The sequence below is a fragment of the Stenella coeruleoalba genome, assembly GCF_951394435.1.
Source record: "Stenella coeruleoalba genome assembly, chromosome: 15".
NCBI lineage: Eukaryota > Metazoa > Chordata > Mammalia > Artiodactyla > Delphinidae > Stenella > Stenella coeruleoalba.
The window spans coordinates 47965386-47989288 of NC_137161.1; the positions used below are offsets into that span (position 1 = coordinate 47965386).

Here is a 23903-nt window from a genome sequence, read left to right on the forward strand (position 1 = left end):
CACCATGTCCTTCACCTGCCTCTTGTCCGTAGAAAGCCTTAGCCAAAGAATAAATTTAATCAGAGAAATGAGAAAATATAGGAACAAAGGAAAGCAGTCAAACAGGACAAAATAATAATAGTTAAGCCATTAAACAAAGTCAAGAACCTTTAGTTCCTCCTCAAGGGCTATATAGATCATATTCTGAGCCATGTCCTATGAGCTGTCTTATAGATACTGAAACCCATACCAGGTTGAAGAAGTTAACTACCTGATGACCAGGCTGTAGCCATGACATAAACTGCTGCAATTCCGAGAACTGGCCTCAAAGAAATGGCAACAAACCGACCCTGGAACTGAAGACGGACTGTGCTTAAAACAATCAAGATGATGCTGATCAGACCACTGGTGACATTTTGAGATGACTGTCAGAGCTGACGGTGCTGTGCTGCATGCGGCCCCTCCCTCTGCCTATTAAAGCTCTTGCCCACTGATGGGCAGTAGGGAGTTGGCCTTTGGACAGGAGTCCGCCTTCTCCCCCCGTTGCTGGCAACTGGAATAAAGCAAACCCTCCTTTCCATTAACACTTGCTTCTCGAGTATTGGCTTTCCAGCTAGAGCAGCTGGAGCCCTCAAGGAGCCCTCGGGGGAGAGACCAGTGCAGATTAACGATGAGTGTAATCTCGGGAAAGCATGGGATGCAGGATGAGTTGAGAACTTGCAAAACTCACCTAAAGGTCAGAAAAATGGTGGCCATGCAAAGTAAAGATGACCACAAGTGACCTTCTGCAGTGCTGGAAAGGGTTGGTGTCTTCAACTAGGTATGTCATATAACTATGTAAAGAAGTCATCAAGCTGACCCAATAAAATACACAAATTTGAAAAAAAAAAAAAAGAGCCTGGTGGTGCTGGGTGGAAGCTGGCAGGTGGTGAGACAGCTGTTCAGGCTGCTGCTCTCCAAGGCCTCTTCTGGGCACTGGCGGGTCCCTTGGCCCCCATCCCATCTCCTCAGAGTTCTATGGGGAGGAAACAGGGTCATGGACAGTGACATGACCAACTATGAACCAGTGCATTTGGCCCACCTGGCAGGCTGATGGCTGGGGGTGGCTTCCAGAGCAGAGTCAAGGCCTTTCCCACAAACCCCTTTGGGATGGGCTGGGATACTTGACACACAGCCTGGGCACACATGAGGGATCCACAGCACAGCCACCCAGGTGACCCCACAAAGAGGGACGGAGAAGGCCGCTCTCTTCTCTTTGGCCATCAGCCAGGACGTGTGCCTGCAGACTGTGTCCCTGGCCTTGCCCAGGGCCCTATGAGGGGACTCAGACTGTAAACTCCTTGAAGATAAGAGTCCTCTTGGGAATCCTGGTGCCTTGCACGGGGCTAGAGACTTGGGAAATGATCGGTCCAAACCCTGGCACTGAAGACTCTCTTGTAAAATTTGCTCGGGGCTCCCCCTCCTCTCAAGGAAGGAAGACTCTGCACTCACCGTCTCCAGCTCAGAGGACCTCTGATTGGAAAGGCCGACTCATCCCAGTGTGGACCCCACACCTCAGGCCCTCAGCCTGATGGCCCCAAGAAAGTCCACCTGGAGGCCCAGATTTATTTCCTGCCCCTCCACTTCAGAAAAAACCCAAGCGGAGATGAGGTGACAGTTGTCCTCAGCCCTCTCACATCATCTACTTGCCAACAAGCCGTCCACCCACCGATCCACTCAACCCCCCAACCACCTGCCGGGCCATCTGTCCAAAACCTCCTCCAACTTCTGTCACATGCCTGTCCTTCAAGGAGCCAAGGGTCTCTGAAGATGATTCTCTCCTTGAGGTTGACTGGGTGTTGGGGATTTTCAGAGATGGCGAGATGATTCCGCAGTCAGGAAGCCTTCATGGACGCGGGCAGATGGGAGAGGGGCTGGATGCTGGGGCGCTGCTGTCTGCCCGCCCAGGTCCGGACCTGCCATCTGCTGGCTCTGTGAGCTCGGGCAATTTAAGTAACCTCTCTGTTCCTGACTCATCTGACCTGCAAAAGCCGGTGAGGTAAACCACCAAAATGGCCACAGACCTTCACCCCTCCTTGTATCATGCCCTGTGCAATGTGACTGCAACTCCAACCACCCAGAGGTGGAGTGATTTTGCTACCTCTTGAATCTGGGCTGACCGTGTGATTTGCTTTGGCCAAGAGAATGTGGCAAAAGTGATGATGTGCCGATTCTGGGCTAGACCTGAGCAAGCCTTGGTACTCTCTGTCTCTCTCCCGCTCTCACCCCTTCCCCCAGCACGTAAACACGCCCAGGCTAGCCTGCTGGGGGATGAGACACCACGTGGATGAAAATCCCCGTCGCTCCAGCCAACAGCCAGCCAACTCCCAGAAGCCTAGTAGGGAGCCCAGCCGAAGCCAGGACTGCCCATGTGAGCCCAGCCTAAATCATTCACTCACAGAATCGCAGGCAAATAACTGGTGGTTGTTTCAGGCCGCTAAGGTTTGGGGTGGTTTCATGCAGAAGTGCTGTAGCCACAGGTGAGTGATACGATAGGATTATACGACTCTTGTACCTCAGGGTCACAGTGGGAGTTAAACGAGATGCTCTATGGAAAGTGCTTAGCTCCCTGCCTGGCACGAGGCAACATCCCATGGATGTTAACTGTCATCCCTGCTGTGGGACACCGTCCTGTGTGAAGATCACAACTACAATCTCAGCCACATCAACTGGACTACAAGTTGTCTCCACTCGAGAATCCAACCAGCCACTCGGCCCCACCTACAGAAGCCTGGGCTCTGCCTGAAATTTCTAGCAAAACCTTCTTAAAGTTATATAATTAGCAGGTGCATGAACTAGCTGAGGCGGGACGTGCCAGGTCTGGCTGACACGTGGAAATGCTGGACTCCCCGGCCACCTCGATATGGGGCCCCTGCCACAAGACAGCAGACTGTTCCAGCAGTCTCTTCAGGTCCAAAGAGAAACGTGGGTGGGGGGGGCACTGTTTTTCTTTTTTTTTTAAAGCTTTCCAGAGGACATTCTGGCCCGCCTTGGAAATGCTGGGCTTGCGTGCGACTGGACACGAGGGTGAGCAGATGGCTGGCCTCTGGAGACCAGCCTCACTCCCACGGTGCGACAGCTTTGAACACGATGAATCGCAAAGGGTTTATGGTGCTACCTGACTCTGACTGAAATTCTAATTCCAGAAGTGAGTCACGGACTGGGCACCAATACCGTGGGTGATATGTACAAGGATGGTTTTTGCTGCCTCGTTTGTGGTGACAAAAAAACTGGAAACTGCCGGAATATCCAACAGTAGGGGGATGGTTGAAGAAACTGTGGTACTTATAAACCTCTGTTTCAAAGTAAATTAAACCTAGATTAAACCTAAATTTTTGACCTAGAAGGACTGTTATGATATATTGTTAAGAGAGAAAATCAAGTTGCACGATAATTAATGCACTGAGAATAATCCTATTTTAATAAAATGATAAAAATCCCATCTAAGTGTATAAATATTAGTACATGTTTGTGTGGGTAAGGAAAGCGTATGGAAGGATACACACCTGGAGGAGTGGAATAGGGGTGAGACTATTAGCTTTTCCTTTCTTTTTATTTTTTATTCGGAGATCATTTTAAACTTACAGAAAAGTTGCAAAAATTAAAATAGTACAAAGAATACCTATATATCCATTGCCCAGAATCACCTACTGTTAACATTTTACCCCTTTAGCTTTATGATTTGTGCATGTTCCTTGTCCCACCTTCAGTTAATTGCAATCTACACACACACACACACACACACAAATTCTTCCCTGATCCATCTGAGGGTAAGTTACATGCATCATGGACATTTACCCCTAAATACTGCAGCATGTATTTTCTAAGAAAAGAGATGTTCTATTACATCACCACAGCATAGCCTTTGGCTTAAGAAATTTAACACTGATACAAAGTATGTCCTCTGATCATAAGAGAATTGAACTAGAAATCAGTAGCAGGAAGATATATGAAAACATTCCCCCAAGATATGGAAACTAAATGACTCACTTCTAAATAACCCACGGGTCAAAGAAGAAATCACAAGAGAAATGAGAAAACATTTTGAATTTAACAATGTTAATACAATCTTTGATCTAATCCACCGATGACACACTGTTTATTAATTCTTCATATCCTTTGACATGTGACTGGATACTACCACTAACTGGCGTGAGTAGAATTTACCTCCCCTCCCTGCTGAAACTGGGCTGGGACATGGGACTTGCTTGGGCCAAATGAAAGGGGGCAGAGTGAGAACGTGCCAGTTCCCGACCGACGCTGGTGTTCTTCCTCTATCCTGTGTCACTGCCACCATTATGTGAACAGCATCACTCCAGCACCTGCTGCACTGCTTCCCTGGGACCCAGGGGGTACACCTGTGGGGCAGACCTGAGCTGTATGCACAGATTGAATGGGAGGGGCCGAGCCAAGCCCTGCCAACCTGCAGACGCACGGGAAAGAAATGCTGATTGCTGTGGACCACCGAGAATTTCCCATCTGTTACGCAGCGATGACTGATCATAGAGTAGCCGACACATACAAAACACTTCCTTCACATGAGGGATCGTTGCAAGGCCTTTACTAATGTCAACTCACTGCACGGGCAACGGTCCTTTTTCACAAACGAGGACACTGAGTTTAAGCTGCCAGCCCAAACTCACATGGTTAACACGCTAATGGTTGCGTGACCATGGGATGCGCTTCCTCTGGATGTCCGCTGGGGGAGACCACAGTTGGTGGTCCCCTGAGTCAGTCTGAGCCAGGGCTTCTCCTACTTGCAGCCGAAAGTATCCTGCCAAGCCCACGTGCACAGCCTGCCTCACTCCCCCGGCCTCGTCCTCTCCAGCCCCGGGGATGTCTGACGAGCTTGGCGAGAAAGATGCACTTTTCCCAAACACTAGTTTACAGTCGGGAGCCTCCAAGATGCCCCAAGGGTCACAAAAGACAACGAGTCTGGTTTTCTGTCCACAGACGTGCAGGCAGGAAAAGAACAAACACCAACATGTGCAGAAGAAAAAGTGGTGCGACAATAAAATGGAATTAAACCCCAAGTCAGGAGAGGAAGTGGGCCCTGCTCTGGCTTCATCCAGGGAAGGTCAGTTACCAGAAGCTCAGGTAGGCCTTCGGGCTTGGAGAAGGGATGCATTTCGATAAGTGAGATGAGGAGCCTCCCCTTGGGAGGCCCGGGGTGGCGGCGGGAGATGACGGGCAGATCCCCCCCGGACTAGTCCTCCCAGCCTGTGCGTCTCAACCTTGGCCATCAGAATCGCCTGGGCTGGGAAGCCACACCCCAGCCCAACAACATCAAATTCTCGGAGGACGGGACCCAGGTGTGGGCGATTTTGTGGCCGAGGCTGAGAAACACTAAGCAACAGCCTCATTTTAACTAGGGTCTCCCCCTCCCCGAGGGTAACCACCATTGTTCCGTGGCCCCCAGCTACCAGGCAGCCTGCCGAGTACTCCTCATGTTCTCACAGATCCTCCTCACAACAAATCACAGGTTTTTAGCAAACAGGGAACTGAGGCACAGCCAGCAAGCAGCAGGTGCGGGACTTAGGCCCGAATGGACCAGAAGCCAAGCTTCTTACAGCCATGCCACACACCTCAGTGATTCAAATGACCTGAGAACTAGGAGAGGGCAGAAATTTCCAAGAGGCCCAAAAGGAGATCCGGGCTGGGTGGGCAGAAAGAGGGGTCTGCCGTCGGACTGGGGAGGGGGGCCCAAGAGGGAAGCGGGGATCCTGGGATGGCCAGTCTGGGGAGACCAGGCCTTCGTCGACTAATGAGAGCAGATAAACGAGGGAACCAGGCCAAGGGCCCCAGAGGCAGAGAACAGATGTCCAATTCTTCCCTGCAGCCTGCTCTCCCAGGACTGGGGGAAACAAGGACACGGGGTTGGCTGAGGACCAGGACCTACCTGCCTCTGAGTTGTTTTGTTTCTGTCTTGGTCCTTCCCTTCTCTTACCCCCTCCTCCACCTCCCTCCTTAATACCACACGAAGGGGAATTTTGAGGGACCCTCTCCACAAATTCCCCAGATGGGACCAGCCAGTTAGACTGGGTTGAGAATCACCACTTCAACTGCGGGAAGAACTCAAATGAATAAATGATGAGAAACACCAAGATCTCCCTACTCCCTGGAGATTAATAGACAAAGGATGCAAACAATTTATAAAAGAAGGAATGCTACTAGGAAACAAACAATGGAAAATGTTCAACCACACTAATAATTTTTTAAATGGCAAATTACTGCCTATGTAAAAATTAGCAACAAGTAGTTCAAGTGATAATAATTAATCCTGGTAGTTTTGAGGTGAGACTGGTACCTTAACACATTAATGACAGTGTTGGCAATGACAAAGTGACAATGAAAATGTTCACATCTTTTGACTTAAGAATACCATTTCTGGGATCTAACCAGAAGAAAAAAATCCAATCCCTGGCAAAAAACCTTAAGCACAAATGTGTTCACTGCAATGTTATACATAAAAGCAGGAATCTTAATGAGGAACACTAAAAGAATAAGAAAATAGAACCATTAAAGAATGGTCATGAAAACCATTTAGCCACTTGAAAAAAATGACTGTGATATAACATGAAACGACACAAGTAAGTAATCCCTAATCTATTTTCTGTGTCTATTAACCTGCCTTTCCTGGACATTTCATATAAAAGGAATCATACAACATGTGTTCTTTTGTCTGGCTTCTTTGAAATGCTTCAATTCGTGATGTTTCACCCCTGTTGTAGCATTTATCAGTGCTTGCTCCTTTTTACTGCTGGGTAGTACTCCACTGTACGCATCTATCACACTTGTTTATCCATTCATCAGCTGATGGTCACTTGGGCTGTTTCCACCTGGAGGCTATTGTGAATAATGCTGCAATTAATATTCATGTACAAGTCTTTGTGTGGATATATGTTTTCATTTCTCCTGAGAGGAACTGCTGAGTCATATGGTAATTCTACATTTAACATTTTGAAAAGCTGCCAGGCTGTTTTCCAACACGACTGTACCACTTTACATTCTCACCAGCAATGTATGGGGGCCCCGATTTCTGCATAGCCTTAGCCACATGATTATTTATGTCTTCTTGATTCTAGCCAGCTCTGTGAATATCATTTGAATTTCTCTAATGACTAATGATGCTGAGCATCTTTTCATATGCTTACTTGCTATTTGTATACCTTCTTCAGAGAACTGTCTAGTCAAATCATTTGCCCATTTTAATTGCAGTGCTTTTTAACACTTTATTTTTTAGAACAGTTTTAGGTTCACAGAAAAATTGAGCAGAAAGTACAGAGATTTCGCAAATATCCCTGCCCCCCATACACAGCCTCCCCCATTATCCACATCCCCCACCAAGGTGGTACCTTTGTTACAGGAGAACCTACACGGACACGTCACTGTCATGCAAACTCCATAGTTTACATTACATTTCATCCTTGGTGTTGTGCATACTATGGGTTTGGACAAATAAATAATGACATATATCCATTGTTATACCATTATGCTATCACACAGAGTATTTTCACACCCTAAAAATCCTGTGTTCTGCCTGTTAATAATCCCACCCTCCCTCCCTAACCCCCAGAATCTGATCTTTCCCTGTCTGCAGTTTCATCTTTTCCAGAATGTCATATAATTGGAATCAGACAGCAAGCGGCCTTTCCAGACTGGCTTATTTCACTTAGTAATATGTATTTAAGGTTCCTCCATGTTTTTGCACGCTTGATAACTTGTTTCTTTTTAGTGCTGAAAAATATTCTGTTTTCTGGACATACCAGTTTATTCATTCACCTGCTGAAAGACATCTTGGTTGCTTCCAAGTTTTGGCAATTATAAAAAAAGGTTCATGTGCAGGTCTGTGTATAAACATACATTTTAACATCATTTGAGTAAATATGAGAAGATTGTTGGATCATGTGATAAGAGTATGTACGCCTATTTTTGTAAGATACTGCCAAACTGCCTTCCAAAGCAGCTGTACCATTTTGCCTTCTCACCAGCAATGAATGAGAGTTCCTGTTGCTTCACATCCTCGCCAGCATTTGGTGTTGTCAGAGTGGTGGATTTGAGCCATTCTAATAGATGTGTAGGAGCATCTCATTGTTTTCATTTTTATTTCCCTGATAACATGATGTGGAGCATTTTTTCACATGCTTGTTTGCTCTCCGTGTATCTTCTCTGGTGAAGTGTCTGTTGAGGGGTTTTCCTGTTTAAAAATCAGGTTGTTCATTTTCTTATTATTGAGTTTTAAGTCTTCTCTGTATATTTTGGATAACAGTCCTTTATCAGATGTGTGCTTTGCAAAGATTTTCTCTCAGTTCGTGGCTTGTCTTCTTAATTTCTTGACAGTACCCTTTCACACAGCAGAAGTTTTAATTTTAATGAAGTCCAGCTTAGAAAATCTTTCTTTCGTGAATTGTGCCTTTGCAGAACCAACCAGGACCCTAAGGGGTCTTCCCTGGGACAGACCCTTCCCCCCACATCCTCTGCTTCAGCTCCTCTCTGAAGTACCCAAATAATAGTACCTGATGCACATTTCCTGAGTTGTTCTACAGATGCCAAAACCCCCACTAGATAGAAGAGGTTAACTACTTGATGACCATGAGTACACAGCCACCCAGACCTACTACAGCCTAAAGACTGATCATGTGAACCCCTGTGACACCACCCTGTGACACCACCCTGTGACCTCACCATCAGCCAATCAGAGATGATCACTTACCCTGGGACTCCCTTCCCTCACCTTACCTCTCAAAATGCTTTGCTGAAAACCATCGAGGAGTTCGTGTGCTTTGAGCATTAGCTATCCTGATTCCTTGTACAGCATGCTCTGCAATAAATGCTGCTCTTTCTTTCGCCACAACCTGGTGTCAGTTGTTTGGCTTTACTGCATGCCGGGGAGTGGACCCAAGTTTTGGCTTGGTAACATTTCATGTTGTATCTAAAAACTCATCACCATACCCTAGGTCATTTAGATTTTTTCCTCTGTTAGCAGTTTTATATGATCCATTTTGAGTTAATTCTTGTGAAAGATGTAAGATCTGCGTCTAGATTTTTTTTTTTTCTGCACATGGATACCTAGCTGTTCCATTACTGTTCGTTGAAAAGATTATGTTTTTTCCACTGCACAGCCTTTGTTTCGTTGTCAAAGATCAGCTGGCCGTATTTATGGAAGTCTATTTCCGGGCCCCCTGTTCTGTTCCATGTGTCTAGCTATCTGTTCTTCCACCAACTCCAGTGTCTTGATTACTGTAGCTTTAGAGTATGTCTCAAAGTTGAGTAGTGTCAGTCCTCCAATTTCATTCTTTTCCCTCAATATTGTGTTGGCTTTTCTGGGTCTTTTGGTTATAAACTTTAAAATCAGTTTGTCAATATCCACACAATAACTTACTGGGATTTTGACTGAAATTGCTTTGAATCTATAGATCAAGCTGGCAAGAAATGACATCTTGACAATGTTGAGTCTTCCTGTGCATAAATATGGAACATTGCCTCATTTACTTAGTTCTTTGATTTCTTTCATCAGAGTTTTGTAGTTTCCCTCATATAGATCTGGTACATATTTTGTTAGATTTATACCTGCTAATGTAAATGGTATTGTTTTTAATTTCAAATTCCACTAATTCATTGCTGGCATATAGGAAAGTGACTGACTTTTGTATAAATAACCCCATATCCTGTAATCTTGCTATTCACCTGTTGTGTCCACTTTGGGGTCTTTTTTTTTTTTTTTTTTTTTGCGGTACGCGGGCCTCTCACTGTTGTGGCCTCTCCCATTGCGCAGCACAGGCTCCGGACGCGCAGGCTCAGCGGCCATGGCTCACGGGCCCAGCCGCTCCGCGGCATGTGGGATCTTCCCAGACCAGGGCACGAACCTGTGTCCCCTGCATCGGCAGGCAGACTCTCAACCACTGTGCCACCAGGGAAGTACTGGGGTCAACTTTTTTCAATTCTTTCAGATTCTCTACATAGACAACCATGTCATCTGCATACAAACAGTTTTATATCATCCTTCCCTATCTGTATACCTTTTATTTCATTTTCTTGCATTAGCCAGAACTTCCATTAGCTAGTATGATGTTAAAAGGAGTGGTGAGAGAGGACACCCTTGTCTTGTTCCAGCTTAGCTGGAGGGCTTCTAGTTTCTAAGTATTCAGTTTCTCACCGTTCAGTATGATGTTTAGGTGTAGGTTTTTTGCATAAGTCCTTTATCAAGTTGAGGAAGTTCCCCTGTATTCCTACTTTGCTGAGAATTTTTATCATGAATGGGTATTGGATTCTGTCATGTATCATGTGATATGATCATGTGATTTTTATTCTTCAGCCTGTTGGTATGATTGCATTATTTGGAAACAGGGGTATTTGTTAAACTATGGTAAATGCCTATAACAAAATATAATTCTATCATATATGATTTTTTAGAACATATGACAATGTGGAATGTTATCTGTGATCACCTAAAAAAAAAAAACCCCAAAAGTCGTGTATCTTATACAACAAGATATACAATATGATCACAGTTCATTTTAAAAACTAGTATATGAAAAAAAATGACACATGCAAGGGCATATGTATGTGCATAAGACAAAAGGCCTTGTAGGATTTATACCAAAATATCTAAAGCAATGGGCTATGCTGGGTTAGAGAAGCCTCTCTGGTAGCTGGTAACAAGCCAACGTGAAGTAAAGCAAAAAGGGTCATTTGACATGTAACGTCTAGAAAAGGCAAATCTATAGGGACAGAAAACAGATTGGTGGTCGTCCGGGCTGGAGCAGGAGTGGGGACTGACTGCAAGTGAGCACCAGGGGCCTCTCTGGCCCCATGTTCTACAACTGGATTGAGTGATAACTCCATAAATCTACTACAAACCACTGAATTGTACACTTAAAATTGGTGAATTTTATAGTATGCAAATTACACCTCCATAAAACTTTAAAAAGGTGGGATGATTTACTATAAAATGGGATGGATGTAAGGGGAAGCCTTCCCCAATCCTGAGGGGGAGCCTCAGTCAGCCTCAGGGAGAGGCCTCACGAGAAATCTATCTGAAACTGTCTCAACCCTTCCTGTTCTCTAGACTGGCCGACAAACAAAATAAAAAACAAAAAACCATAGCCACCTAGAGCTCCTGCATGCACTCTGGCTACGAGGAACGCCCTCACTGCCTTCCTAGCATGGATGAGGTGTCCACCAGCTACAGCCCACCCAGTTGCCCCAAAGGGGAACAATTCCAAGCTGGGCAGCTGCCCTCTGGGTGTCACAACTTCACAGGCTTTTCCATAATGACCCTTGTGGTTGACTATACTTTGGTGCTTGCCACCCCCCTCCCCTTGGGAACCACATATCCCAGTATTTGTCCTTGTGAAGCGCTCCCTCCGGCGTGGTCTAGGAGTTCGGCCACGTCACTGGCTCCGGCTGATGGGTCAGCAGTGAGCACGATGCAAGCAGAGGCTTGAGAAGCACTTGCAGTGGGGTCTGTCTTCCTGGAAAGTTGGAAGAATGTTCCTTCTTGGAACCCAGCTACCTCGCCATGAGGTGGTGTAAGCAGTCCCACGGGGAGGCAGGAAGAGAACTTGAAGCCCCCCGGCCAGCACCCCAGCTGAGCTCCCAGATGACAGGGGCTGCCCCAGTGCCCCAGCCGGCACCACATGGAGAGAACCAGCCAGAAAACCCTCAGAATCCCAAGAGAAAAGAAACTGCTATGGTGTTAAGTGGCTAGAGTTTGTGGTGGTTCCTTACATAGCACTAGGTAACACAGACATCCTTTGGCCTCTTGGTCACCAGAGAAGTCCTGGTGAGTGTTGAGAAGCACCACCTGTAACACTGAGTGCCCGGCCCACCTGCCCAGGACACCCTGCTGTGCCCCTGGGGAGGCAGGAGCTCTTGCCAGCATCTTACTGAAGGGTGACAGACAGGCCCTCACTTAAGCTCAGGCCACTGCGGAACCCACTCTAAAAGCTGCTTCCTCAAGGAGATATGAACCTAGAAGGCTACGACGCATTGTCTGGATACTAAGACCAGGGGTGCAAAGTCTGAGTAGCAGGGTACTGACATATCCTCAGTGAACCTCTCCGTAAGACACGTACTTGCGAAGTGAAACCTGCCTGCCTTAACTAAAAGTTAACCTTGCCAGAAACGGGACTTATGTCCATGGTATTCCTGCCCGAATGCCTACAGAACCTGAACAGGAGCAAAGAGCAGACGCCCCCAAATCCTGGGACACTGTGCAAACCAACTAGCCAGGACGCTTCAGAAATGTCCACATTCACAAAGACTTGGGGACGGTTCCTGATCACAGGAGACAAAAGGAGCCTGACAGCTGAATGTGACCTGCAATCTTGATCTTCTTTTGCTATAAAGGGCAGTATTAGGACAATCAGTGAAATGTGAATTAGGTCTGTACATTAACAGCAAGAGATCAAGGTTAACTTCCCTGATTTTGTCACTGTACAGCAGTTAGGTAAGAACATTCCTAGCTTTTATTAAGGGTAAAGGGGGCACAGTATCTGCAACTTACTTTTAAATGGTTCAGAAAAAAGTGTGCATGTGCACACACACGTATGTGTACAGGGGGCACAAACGTGTGAAATGTTAACATTTAGGGAACTGGGATGAAGGGTACCTGGGAACTCTGTACTCTTTTGTAACTTCTCTGTCAAGACTGAAATTATGTCAAAATTAAAATAAAACATTTCTAAGATACTGTTTGGTGAGTCATTCCTTTTGAACCTTTGTTCCAACCACCCAGCTGGCTCCAGAAAGGTCTTCCCTCCAGTCTGAACAGGGCTAGTTACTGCTTTTTGGCTCACACACGCCTCTGAACATCTGATGAAGTTTCAGGCCCCTCCCCCCAAAAAACATTCAAACTCACACACACCTGCCTTTGCACACGACCACGGACCCTGACCCGGGAGCCCAGCAAGGAAAACATGGAAGGTCAGAGTGGGAAGCGAATCAGCTCTGAATCCAGGCCACCTGTCAGGGTCCAGGGGCTTTAGGCCCTGGGGAGAGTTCCTCCCCAACATCACACACCCCGCAGGCAGGGAGGGGCCGGCGCCAGGACTGGGGTCCTGTCCTCTGCTTTCTGTCTGTGCGCCCTGGCACGGACTTACTCATCCTCTCAAGCCCACTTTCTCTTCCCTAAAATTGAAGCAACGGCACGACCACCTCATGGAGTTGCTGGGAGAATTCAGAGCTCAGGAACGGGGCTGACATTTTTCCTACTCCTAGCAACTTGTACCTTGTCTACTCAACGATGCCCACCCCCAAGCCCACCGGGCTGGGTGCTGGGTGCTGCTCAGGGCAGCCAGTGGCACAGCCAGGAGGCCCCGCCTCAGGCTTATGCCCCAGAGGCCCCAGTTGCCATCAATTCTTGTTTTTCCTGATACCCTCTGAGATCAGGCCTTTGCTTTCCATCCCACTTGGAGCCCACTGCCTTTTGCTAGACATACCTTTGATTTAATGTAGCCTTTAGCCACATTCACTTTAACTAGAATACTAGACATTTTGGCCAAACGTGAACATACGAGCAGTATATCTGCTTTTCAGCCGCCACTCACCCTCACCTGGAAGTTCTCTCTCAAAATGACACGAACTATAGGGTGTCACTCAGAGTGCAGGTCGGTCTATCTTGAAGCCCTGGAGTTTCACTGCAGAGGAAAGTATGAGAGGGCAGGTCCATGGACACACACACACCCGGGGGCACATACGGGCCGGGGCTCAAACTGCCCATCTCCCACGAGTGTCAGCTCTTCCTCGAGCTCTGGGGTGAAAAAATCCATCACTTTAGCCATAAAACAGACACACTAAGATAGTAGAATATAACATACCTGTAATCTTAAGAACCTAAACCTTAAAGGCCAAGCAGGCGGCAGGTGACAGCCGATCCCTCCCAGCCTGTTGGGGGTCCCCGCAGGGTCAGGTTGGGAAATGCTGATTTTGACCCTGTGGAAGGGGAGAGGGTGAGGAGGAGCCCAGAAGACTTCTTTTTGGAGGCTGACCATCGCTGCTTTGATCCTGGCACCTGAGTGACTCGGTGTGTCCAGCCCGGGGCCTCATGCGGGAGAGGGGAAAGGGAGCCCCGATCCCAGCCAGGTTAACAGAGATAAGCGACAGGACAGCTGCAGACTCTTCCTGCAGGGGCGACACACATTCCCCTGAAACGAGGGCATTCAAGCTCCCTCTAAGCACAGCCTCCAGAACAGAGATGCTGTGGTCCATGGAATACCAATGCAAACTCTGAAATGTGCAGTTTTCTAGAGAGTGTTCAGCCTTTTTTGGATTCTCAAAGGGATTCATGTCCCCAAAAGATAAGAACTACTGCTCTTAATTAAAAAGAGTTTGAAAGCAAACTGATGAGATTGAAGCTCTGGCCATGGGCTGTCACAAGGAAAGATTTTTATTTGAGAACATCAGATACTTCTGGAAATGTTCCTGCTAAATCCAAAAACACCTGACAGTCCAGCTCCAACACTCACAAACCCACCAACAGCCTCGTTCCGCAGACAAGACGGGACCGTCCATGGCCAGCTCCCCTCCCACCGCCGCTCGCCTCCATCCAGGGGCACAACTGAAATGCCAGGCCACTCAGCTACTCCGGCCACAGGAGGGGAGAACGGGATCCTGCCTCCCAAGCCAGGGCCCCGGTGGGGGATGCTCACGGGGGCACAGCTGAGGCGACGTCACACACAAACACCATGACCAAAGTCAGCGAGTGCCCGAGGGGTCCCCCTGGCTTCAGTGACAGGACAGCCAGGCTGGGACGGGCTGGCATCCCCTGTGTGATCATCTCACCACCCCACGACAGCACAGTGCCTCTGAAGGAAGCACCGCAGGAACCCTTAACCGCGATCACATTTCTCACACTTTAAACGGGACAGAATCTCTCTCCCCAAGAACATCAGTTTGGACCTTCCTGGCTCAATAGGCTGTCGGGCAAAGGACAGCGCACCTGCCAGTCTTAGTTGACCGTGGAGTCCAAGGTGTGGGCAAAGGCCTGTCCACAAAGGGCTGGACAGCGACTCAGCCGAAGGGGCGCCCACTACTGACGCCACTGCCCACGCCGCTCTCAGCTCAGCTGAGATCAGAACCCGCGGTGAAGCGAGCACCTGCTGCTGGGGGTCTACTGACGGCCCTTCTCTGCGAGCATGTGTGCCCTCTGTGAAGAGGTGCACTCACATCAGCGTCGCAGCCGCAGGAAGAACGCGTGTTTACACTCCGCGCTCTCCAAGGGGTAATATTTATCGTAAAAATCTAAAACATATTCTTCAGTCTTGAATCCAAACTTCTGGTAGAGCAGCATAGCAGGGTTGCTCGCTGAGACGTGAAGGGTTACGTCCTTGCCCATGCAGGTCTGCCGAAAGAGTGGAAAAACACAAGGTGAAAATGAAAAAGCCGGAGGGAAAATGAGTGGGTGAAGTAACTTTTAAGTGTAGGCAGTCAGTTACAGAAACCAGAGACACTGGGGCCTGAAGCTGAGACACTGCAGCACCAGCAACAGCAGGAAACCTGACCCGTCTCTGCCGCCACCAAAACACTGCGCCGAAACGTTCAAGGCCAAGGAAACAGACGGTAAGCTGGGTGTGTTCTTTTTCTCTTTGGAGCAAAGAGCCAACAGGGATATTTCACTGTCAATTGTTTTATATTCAATTGCATTTAAATACATCAAGCATATCAATACCAACATCACAACAATCTTGAAGAAAGAGAGGACAAGAGGAGACATTCTGCTTTTAAAAACCAGGTGTCATCCTACAAGGGAATCGTAAAAATTCCCTGCCTAGACCTTCTAGAAAATGTTAAATTATGTAGCCAGATATGAAATATTAAGACTTCTGTTTAATTACACAACTTGAATACCTTATACAGACATTCTGAATCCCAAAGACACTCTCTCATCACTCCCAAACTTCTCAGAACTGAGGTTTCTGCATTTAGCATGGGCCTAATCCTAGGGGAAAAGAATGATGCTTGCTCTGTCAAGTCTAGGCAAGTTCTTAGATGCTTTAATTAGCTACACAGAAGAAAGTACCCCGAAAGTCACATAAATTCAGAACTTGCTCTTTAATGAGGAGGCACTGAGATCCTGGACTTGATGAGTTCCTGAGATTTTACAATCCCAGGTCAAAGGCAGACAGATACCTTCTCTTCCCTGCTTCCCTCACATTCTGCATCCAAAGGCATTTTTAGGACAAGAAAGAACGACAAGCACACCAAGGACGACAGTCCTCTTTACGCTGCAAGTTGGCACAATCCCAGCAGCCCTGTCGCCGAGCACAGCTGACCGTCTGGGTGGTACTGTGTCTGGGCCGGGGTTTATGGGCCGGCTGGGGGCCAGGCACCCACATACAAAGACGGACACTCCTCCTCCCAGCCAGGGAGGCTCAGTAAGGACCGGATGTGCCACCAGAACATCACCCCTGCCCTATCCACTGGCCCTTGCTGGTGAAGGAGGAGGCAGGAGCCCATGGTCATCCTACCAGGAGAGGGTGCACAGGGGGAGGTCGGCCCTGCGCACGGGGTGGGTGAAGGCAGGGTGTGTCAGGGATAATGGAGACAGCCTCACACTAACTGCCAAGAGAGGAGAGGAGAATGCAATTCCTCGATAGAGGGTTCTCAAGGTTCTCACCAACATCTGGGAATTACTGAGCAAGTTTCATTAAAAACTGGAAAAAAAAACAACACTGAATCATCTCCACCTTCTATTTAAAAAGAAGCTTTCCCACGTGACACACAATGCTCCATACCCAATGGTTTCTAAATAAGCTACCAGATAAATTCTGGGGAAAAAAATCCTTGCATGTTTTTCTGGTGTTAGTATATAAATATATGGTCCATTTTCCTCAAAGGTGATACAGATATATCAAAGGATGAATTACCTAGAAGGTTCACAGCAACAGTAAATTAAAAACAAGCAGCATTAACAGAATGCACATACCACTGACTGATAGGCTGGCTAAAATGTTTAAAAATACTTAAGAACTAAAAGTCACTTCTCACTTCCACTTCTCAGAGTCACCGCGGTGGTGATTCCAAGAGCAGCAGCAGTTACGATACGGACGGTACAAGTGCTTTAGGCTCCCACTTGTGGTACTTTCCTCATTTCATTTACTACACATGGTCACAAACTGATTTCTTTGAAACCTGGGTCTGAGGAGTGACCCTCTTTTAGAGGGTGAAGGCTTCTCTCTGGGTGTTAATAACCTCGTGGGCAACACAGACCGGCTCCTCTTCACTGGCGTCGCCTGGCGCTGGCCTCCTCCTCCTCCAAGCCTTTCAAGGAAACCCAGAGGCAGGTGGGCAGACAGTGAGCAGAGACAACATACCTGAATCAGATGATAAATCATGAAAGTCGCAATCCCTGCTCTTCTCCACTCAGGATGGACAAACAGAAATGAAATGTACGCTTCGTTGTACTTCACATCGGGGACCATGAAGCCAAAGGCAATGATGACTTTCTTATAGAGGACGACGACGCTGAAGTCCGGGTACTGCAGGCACTCGGACAGGTCAACACCTACGGAGAGAGGCCAGCAGGGTCAGCCCGGGCTCGGGGGCTAGGGAGTAACAGGCCACTCAGTCTGTGCTTTCAGCTGCATCTGCATGCTAAAACACCCATACTGGAGACAGAGACATTACCATAGACACCACACATTCAGATCATAAAAATAAAAAAGTGAATTTTAGAAAATATCAAAATTAGCATCGCCTGGTCTACGTACATATGTTAAAAGAAGAGAAGCAGGACAGGGTGGGTAGAAGAGAGCACACAAGCTCAGAACTGGACACACCTAGTGTTGCACTCAGCCTCCGGGGCTGCGAGTGCCAGCTGGCGCATCCCTAAGCGCCCCGCCTCGGTATCTGCCTTGGGTAAGATGAGAGATACCCAGATCCCAGGGGGCTGAGGAAAGATCCCGAGACCGCCCGTACACAGACAATTGACAAGCTCTTTAGTACAAATGCCACATTTTACAATAAAGGAGTAAAATATAACATAACTCCATGTTTAACGTTTGGAAGGCACCCAGTGTAGGGGCAGGAAGTAGCAGACACTCCCAGAATGCTCCTTTCAGCCCCATCCCAGCCCCCACCACGTGCACTGTGACATCCTGACAAAATCTCATCCAGCTCCTAGAAGACACGTATTATTTCCTTTACATTCCAAAGCAGTGCAGTAAAATAGATCCACAAAGAACGTGTTTATATTTAGCAATGAAACTGTGTTCCTTCGATCGATGGCTTCAGAGACAATATGTTAAGGCTGATAAAATCACGTATCACATTGGATTTATTCTTATTTTCAAAGTCTGTGGTTGGGGTATTTGGCTTTTTTTTTTTTTTTTTTTTTTGCGGTACGCGGGCCTCTCACTGTTGTGGCCTCTCCTGTTGCAGAGTATAGGCTCCGGATGCGCAGGCTCAACGGCCATGGCTCATGGGCCTAGCCGCTCCGCAGCATGTGGGATCTTCCCGGACCGGGGCACGAACCCGTGTCCCCTGCATCGGCAGGCGGACTCTCAACCACTATGCCACCAGGGAAGCCCAAGGGGTATTTGGCTTTTTAAAAAACAACTTTTGGGACTTCTCTGGTGGCGGAGTGGTTAAGAATCTGCCTGTCAATGCAGGGGACACGAGTTCGAGCCCTGGTCCGGGAAGATCCCACATGCCACTGAGACCATGTGCCACAACTACTGAGCCTGCACCCTACAGCCCGCGAGCCACAACTACTGAAGCCCATGCACCTAGAGCCTGTGCTCTGCAACAAGAGAAGCCACTGCAATGAGAAGCCCGCGCACCACAATGAAGAGCAGCCCGTACGCGGCAACGAAGACCCAACACAGCCAGAAATAAATTAACAAAAATAAATAAATAAAAACAATTTTGGGCTGTGCTAACACTCTCAAAAGGACCAGCTAAATAAACAAAGCACACAGAATTATTACGCAAAAATCACAAGTGTCCAAATACGCCCAAGCTACCAGCCTGTGTGGTACTGATGTGGTACACATTACCTGGGATCTAGACACATGTGGAAGCAAAAGAGGGTGAATCATTTATTCTGGAACCAGAGACAAACAGGGAAGAGGAACAAACAAAAACACTGTTTATTACTTTAACTGTTCGCTTCTTCTTGACCTTAGGAAAGAAAGAGATGTTTATATTTTAATATTTCTATGTTAGTAGAGACAAACTGAATGAAATCATATAAGGTTTTGGGGGTCACACGACATACACTAATTTTAAAAACTGCTAAAATGAATGACACAGAAAATGGATCTGCCTAGTTCGGGAGGGGAGAACGTACCAGGCCAGAAAAACTCCTGACACATGGAGTTTATCGTCGGGATGTGATTTGGCCGGACATAGCAGTAATCAAGAGGTGCGTCCGGCTCTGGCGTCCAGTGAGGGTCACTCCTGTGCAGGTGGGAACGAATCTGGGACAGCAGCTGCAGTTTGGGTGGCTTTGTTTCATAATCACGCCTCCAGAACCCAGAAAATAAACAAACTGAAGTCAAGAAAAATACCCATTATTCCCAGCCATTTGATTCACAAAACTCTTTGATCTGCTTGAAATTTTAAGTTAATTTGCACTACTTTATATATGGCGGCTGACTTACATTTCTGGTATGAAATTTAAAATTCATTCTAACAATATTCGTCAGACCCAACCCCTCAGTACCTGCCAGGAACTCTACTAGTGCTGGTAAGCCTTGATGAATAGAATGGGGAAACAGAAACAGCAACCTAATTCAATGCTCTGAGTGCTGGGACACAGGACAGAGCCCAGGAGAGGAAGGCCCAACCCTGCCAGGACAGCTGGGGACCAGGAGCTGGAGGAGGCTCGCATGCTGCTTCCCCGCGTCTGCCCGGGAGGGCGGGGCTGTGCCAGGAGGACCGCATGACTGGGGGCTGCAGAGCAAGCGTGGTCAGCAGAGACAACTATCAATCATGCACAGCCCAGTGCTGGGGCCTCTCCGGCCAGCTCGGCGTCCAGGGCGCTGCCTACACAAGGAGACTCATCAGCAGTCCACATAGAGGCCCGACTGAGACATCATCCCATTTTTTCATTTCACAGACTAAATATATATACAACTTTGAAATTTAAAACAAAACAATGAGTATGATAATCATAATGAAATCTAACAGAGTTAACTTATCCTTGACTTTTATGTTTCTTTCAAAGGACCATCCTTTCTGCAAAAATGTACAGTTGAAACAAGCCAAGGATGAGACTGGACACAGAGCACAGACTCGGTCCTTGCTGATGCCAGCTCACAGGTCTTGGTCTTTATTCGCTCCAATGGCGGAACAGGGCTTGAAAACCACAAACATTACTCCCCGCGACACACTCGACATCACAGCTCTTCTCTGTATACCTGATGTAAGGCTTTAGGATCCGAGAAGTGTAAGGGCTGACAATGCTCTGGTCCACAGCCATATCTTCCGACCCCACCAAACGGTACAAAAACTTCGTGGTCTGGTGCCGAAATCCTTTCCTGGATGGCAAGGCAGTCTATGAGAAAGACATGTTAGTTATATAAAAATAAAATTACTCAAAGGATTGGTTTAATTTCCACAGATAAGTAGTACTTACAACATTTTTATGTGTCAGAAAGTAAGTCTTTCCACAGGATTTAACTGGAAAGCTCAAGGTTTAATACAAACTTCATAGGTACCTTTACCTAAAAATGGATATGAAAAACTAATCCCGGTTTAATAGTTTAAAAGCAAAATAATTTAAGAATTTTTAAAGTTTTGTAAAGATTTTAAAAGAGATTTAGACAGGTGAAATGCAGAATTGATCCCTGGATTTACAGCCTCTCCAGGTTTCATGTTGTCTATAAAGGCACAGTCAATCCACTCATCAAATGTTCACCAGTCCAAGCATCAGGGGGGAGGGGTAACACACATAGGCTTCCTGTCTCATGAGTGGAGTCTGTTATCACAGGGCGTGGGGGTCAATCACTGCTGCATCTGTATGTGGATCTATTACAATACGTCTCTACCAAGTAAATCTGACAAAAGTAGGACTGATGCAGATTATCATCCCTAAAACACAGCATGAGCGGAGAGGCCCGACCAGAGGGTCAAGGGGGACGCAGTCCTGCTCCTCCAGAGGATGTCCCCACAGAAGGGCTGCAGATGTCTGCTCTCCAGACACTGCTGCTCCAGGGCCCGCGGTCATGTCGTAACAGAACATGAAAATTAGGGTTTTATAGCAAAGAGCTCAGATGGAAAGATTAAAAGGCACATTTATAAAGTGGTTTGCCAAGGGTTGGATGAAGTTTAGAAACCTGAGTTGTTTTTGTAGAAACAGCTTGCTCTTAGCATAGAAAATAACTTTGTTGGAAGAAGAGCAAGAATTCTTTCCTTAATAATTTGCTCTGATTACTTTCCCAAACCGGACACCAAAACTTTCAAAGGCCAACTCTGAAATTCTTCCAGGACTTTGCATTTCAAAGTGAAATTCAAAGTTGTGGTACAGAGTTTCCAAATATGGCCCAATGCTTCCTCCTGTGCCTGAAGGTACAAGTGTCTCCCCATATGGAAAGGCGGAGCCAATGTCCCCTCCCCTGGAATCCGGCGAGCCTGGGACAGGCTGGACCAGTCAGAATATGGCATAAAGTAACATTCTGGGACTTCTGAGCCCAGGCCATAAGGGAGCCGGCGGCTTCCACTTCCTCCCTCCTCGAGCCCAGCTGCCACAGTGCCCAGGCGCAACCACTGAAGGGCTGGCGGCCACACGGAGACAGGCTCTGGAGGACCCAGCTCCCAGCTGAGTGGAGCCACAGGGTGCCCCTTCCTTCAGCACATGAAGGAGAACACCACCCAGCTGAGCCAGTCAACCCACAGACTCAGAAGAAGAATTAAATAGTTACTGTTTTTTGTGTGTGTGTGGTACACGGGCCTCTCACTGTTGTGGCCTCTCCCGTTGCGGAGCACAGGCTCTGGACGCGCAGGCTCAGCAGCCATGGCTCACGGGCCTAGCCGCTCCGCGGCATGTGGGATCTTCCCGGACCGGGGCACGAACCCGTGTCCCCTGCATCGGCAGGCGGACTCCCAACCACTGCGCCACCAGGGAAGCCCAATAGTTACTGTTTTAAGCCACTAAGTTTTGGGCTGGTTTGTAATGCAGCAGAGATTACAGCAGCCCCTGAGCCCATGAAACAGCATCAGGTTAAATGGGAAGGTGAGGTCTGTGAAAGACCTGGATGCACACAGTCCCCACCCCTTTCCTCTCCCTTGCTTCCACACCAGTTTAAACATCCTCAGCTTCTGCCTGGAACACTACTCTAGAATCTACTCCTGGTGAAGGTGCTGTGAAAACTGTTGAAATGACAACAAAGGGCTTAGAATATTGCAACTTAGTTGACAAAGCAGCAGCTGCAGGGTTTAAGACGACTGACTCCAATTTTGAAAGAAGTTCTAACTGTGGATAAAATGCTATCCAACAGCACTTCATGCTACAGAGAGATTGTTCATGAAAGGAAGGGTCAATCAATAAGGCAGACTTCACTGTTGACTGATTTTAAGAAACTGCCACAGTCACTATGATCAGTCCACAGCCATCAACATCAAGGCAAGACTCTCCACCAGCAAAAAGATTACAATTCACTGAAGGCTCACATGATGGTTAGTATTTTTTAGGAATAAAGTATCTTTTTTAAAAAAGAATAAATTTATTTCTTTCATTTATTTTTATTTTTGGCTACATTGGTTCTTCGTTGCTGCATGAAGGCTTTTCTCTATTTGTGGCAAGCAGGGGTTACTCTTTGTTGCGGTGCGCAGGCTTCTCACTGTGGTGGCTTCTCTTCTTGCGGAGCACGGGCTCTAGGCACACGGGCTTCAGTTGTTGTGGCGCACAGGCTTAGCCCTGCACCATAGCTCGAACCCGTGTCCCCTGCATTGGCAGGCGGATTCTTGACCACTGCACCTCCAGGGGAGCCCCAAGAATACAGGATCTTTTAATTAAGGTATATATATTGGATTTTTAGAGATAATACTATTACACACTTGTTAGACTACACTATACTGTAAACGTAACTTTTACATGCATTGGGAAACCAAAATATTCACGTGACTCTCTCTGTTGCAATATTTGCTTTAATGAAGTGGTCTGGAACTGAACCCGAAACATCTCTGAGGTCTGCCTGTAAGCACTCAACAAACAATGTTAAGGATAGGTCTCTTCAAAAAACCAAATGAAGAGATAAAGCAGTAATGGCGTCAACATTCATATTAGGAGTCCAGAAGGGGAGGAAAAAAATAAAGGAGGAATGTATTTAAAGAGCATGATGAGGAATTTCCCAAAATAAAGAAGCATGAGTTCCCCTTCGGGTTCCAGTCCTGCATGTAAGGAGCTCGGAAGTCCTCACTCCACCATAACAAGGAAAAGGCTGCACAAGCTGAAAATCAACTCTTCTCCGACCCATCAGAGAAGTAAGGTCACAGGGCAAACCGTTGCCTCACAGACTGGAGACAGACAAGTGGATACAGAGGTTCACAACCTACTGGAGTAAGAAGCCTCGGGAAGCAGTGCCGGGAGGGGAAAACCTTACCTGCAATCGATGAACTGCTGGAGGCTCAGCGGGGACAAGTCTGAGAGAACAGAGACCAGGGAGGCCCCGCACTTGCGTGAGTTTTACCTCTAGGAGGCTCTACCAGGTGCTCACTGTGAAGATCAAAGAAAAATCCCCTCCTGCTGCCATTGGCAGTAGCTCATTTTGAACTGTCAGGGTATCTGTGCTCCTTAACAAGGCTGCCCTCGGGCGAAACTATTCTGCCAGAGCCTAACCTACCTGAGGGAAGGGAATAGCCAGCCCCTGCCCCCTCTAGTCACCCTGTCCCACCTAACGGGGGAGGAAAACTGAGAAGCCCTTGTGGAGTCTCAGCCCAGG

General features: G+C 47.4%; 1 protein-coding gene across 6 annotated transcripts in view; it reads right to left on the reverse strand.

Annotated features, from left to right (window-relative positions):
• KAT14 (lysine acetyltransferase 14) overlaps window positions 1-23903 on the reverse strand; it is a 65941-nt gene that overhangs the window by 10967 nt on the left and 31071 nt on the right. For 3 of the 6 annotated variants that reach the window (XM_079944172.1, XM_079944171.1, XM_079944176.1), the window contains exons 7-9: window positions 20382-20518; window positions 19310-19485; window positions 15244-17524 (exon numbers count right to left, since the gene is read on the reverse strand). In XM_079944172.1, coding sequence (XP_079800298.1) covers window positions 17112-17524; window positions 19310-19485; window positions 20382-20518 — 726 coding nt within the window. In that variant the 3' untranslated portion in view covers window positions 15244-17111. Of the gene's footprint in view, window positions 1-7594; window positions 17525-19309; window positions 19486-20381; window positions 20519-23903 lie in introns of those variants that run through there. The other 3 variants (XM_079944174.1, XM_079944173.1, XM_079944175.1) reach the window with 2 other exon arrangements.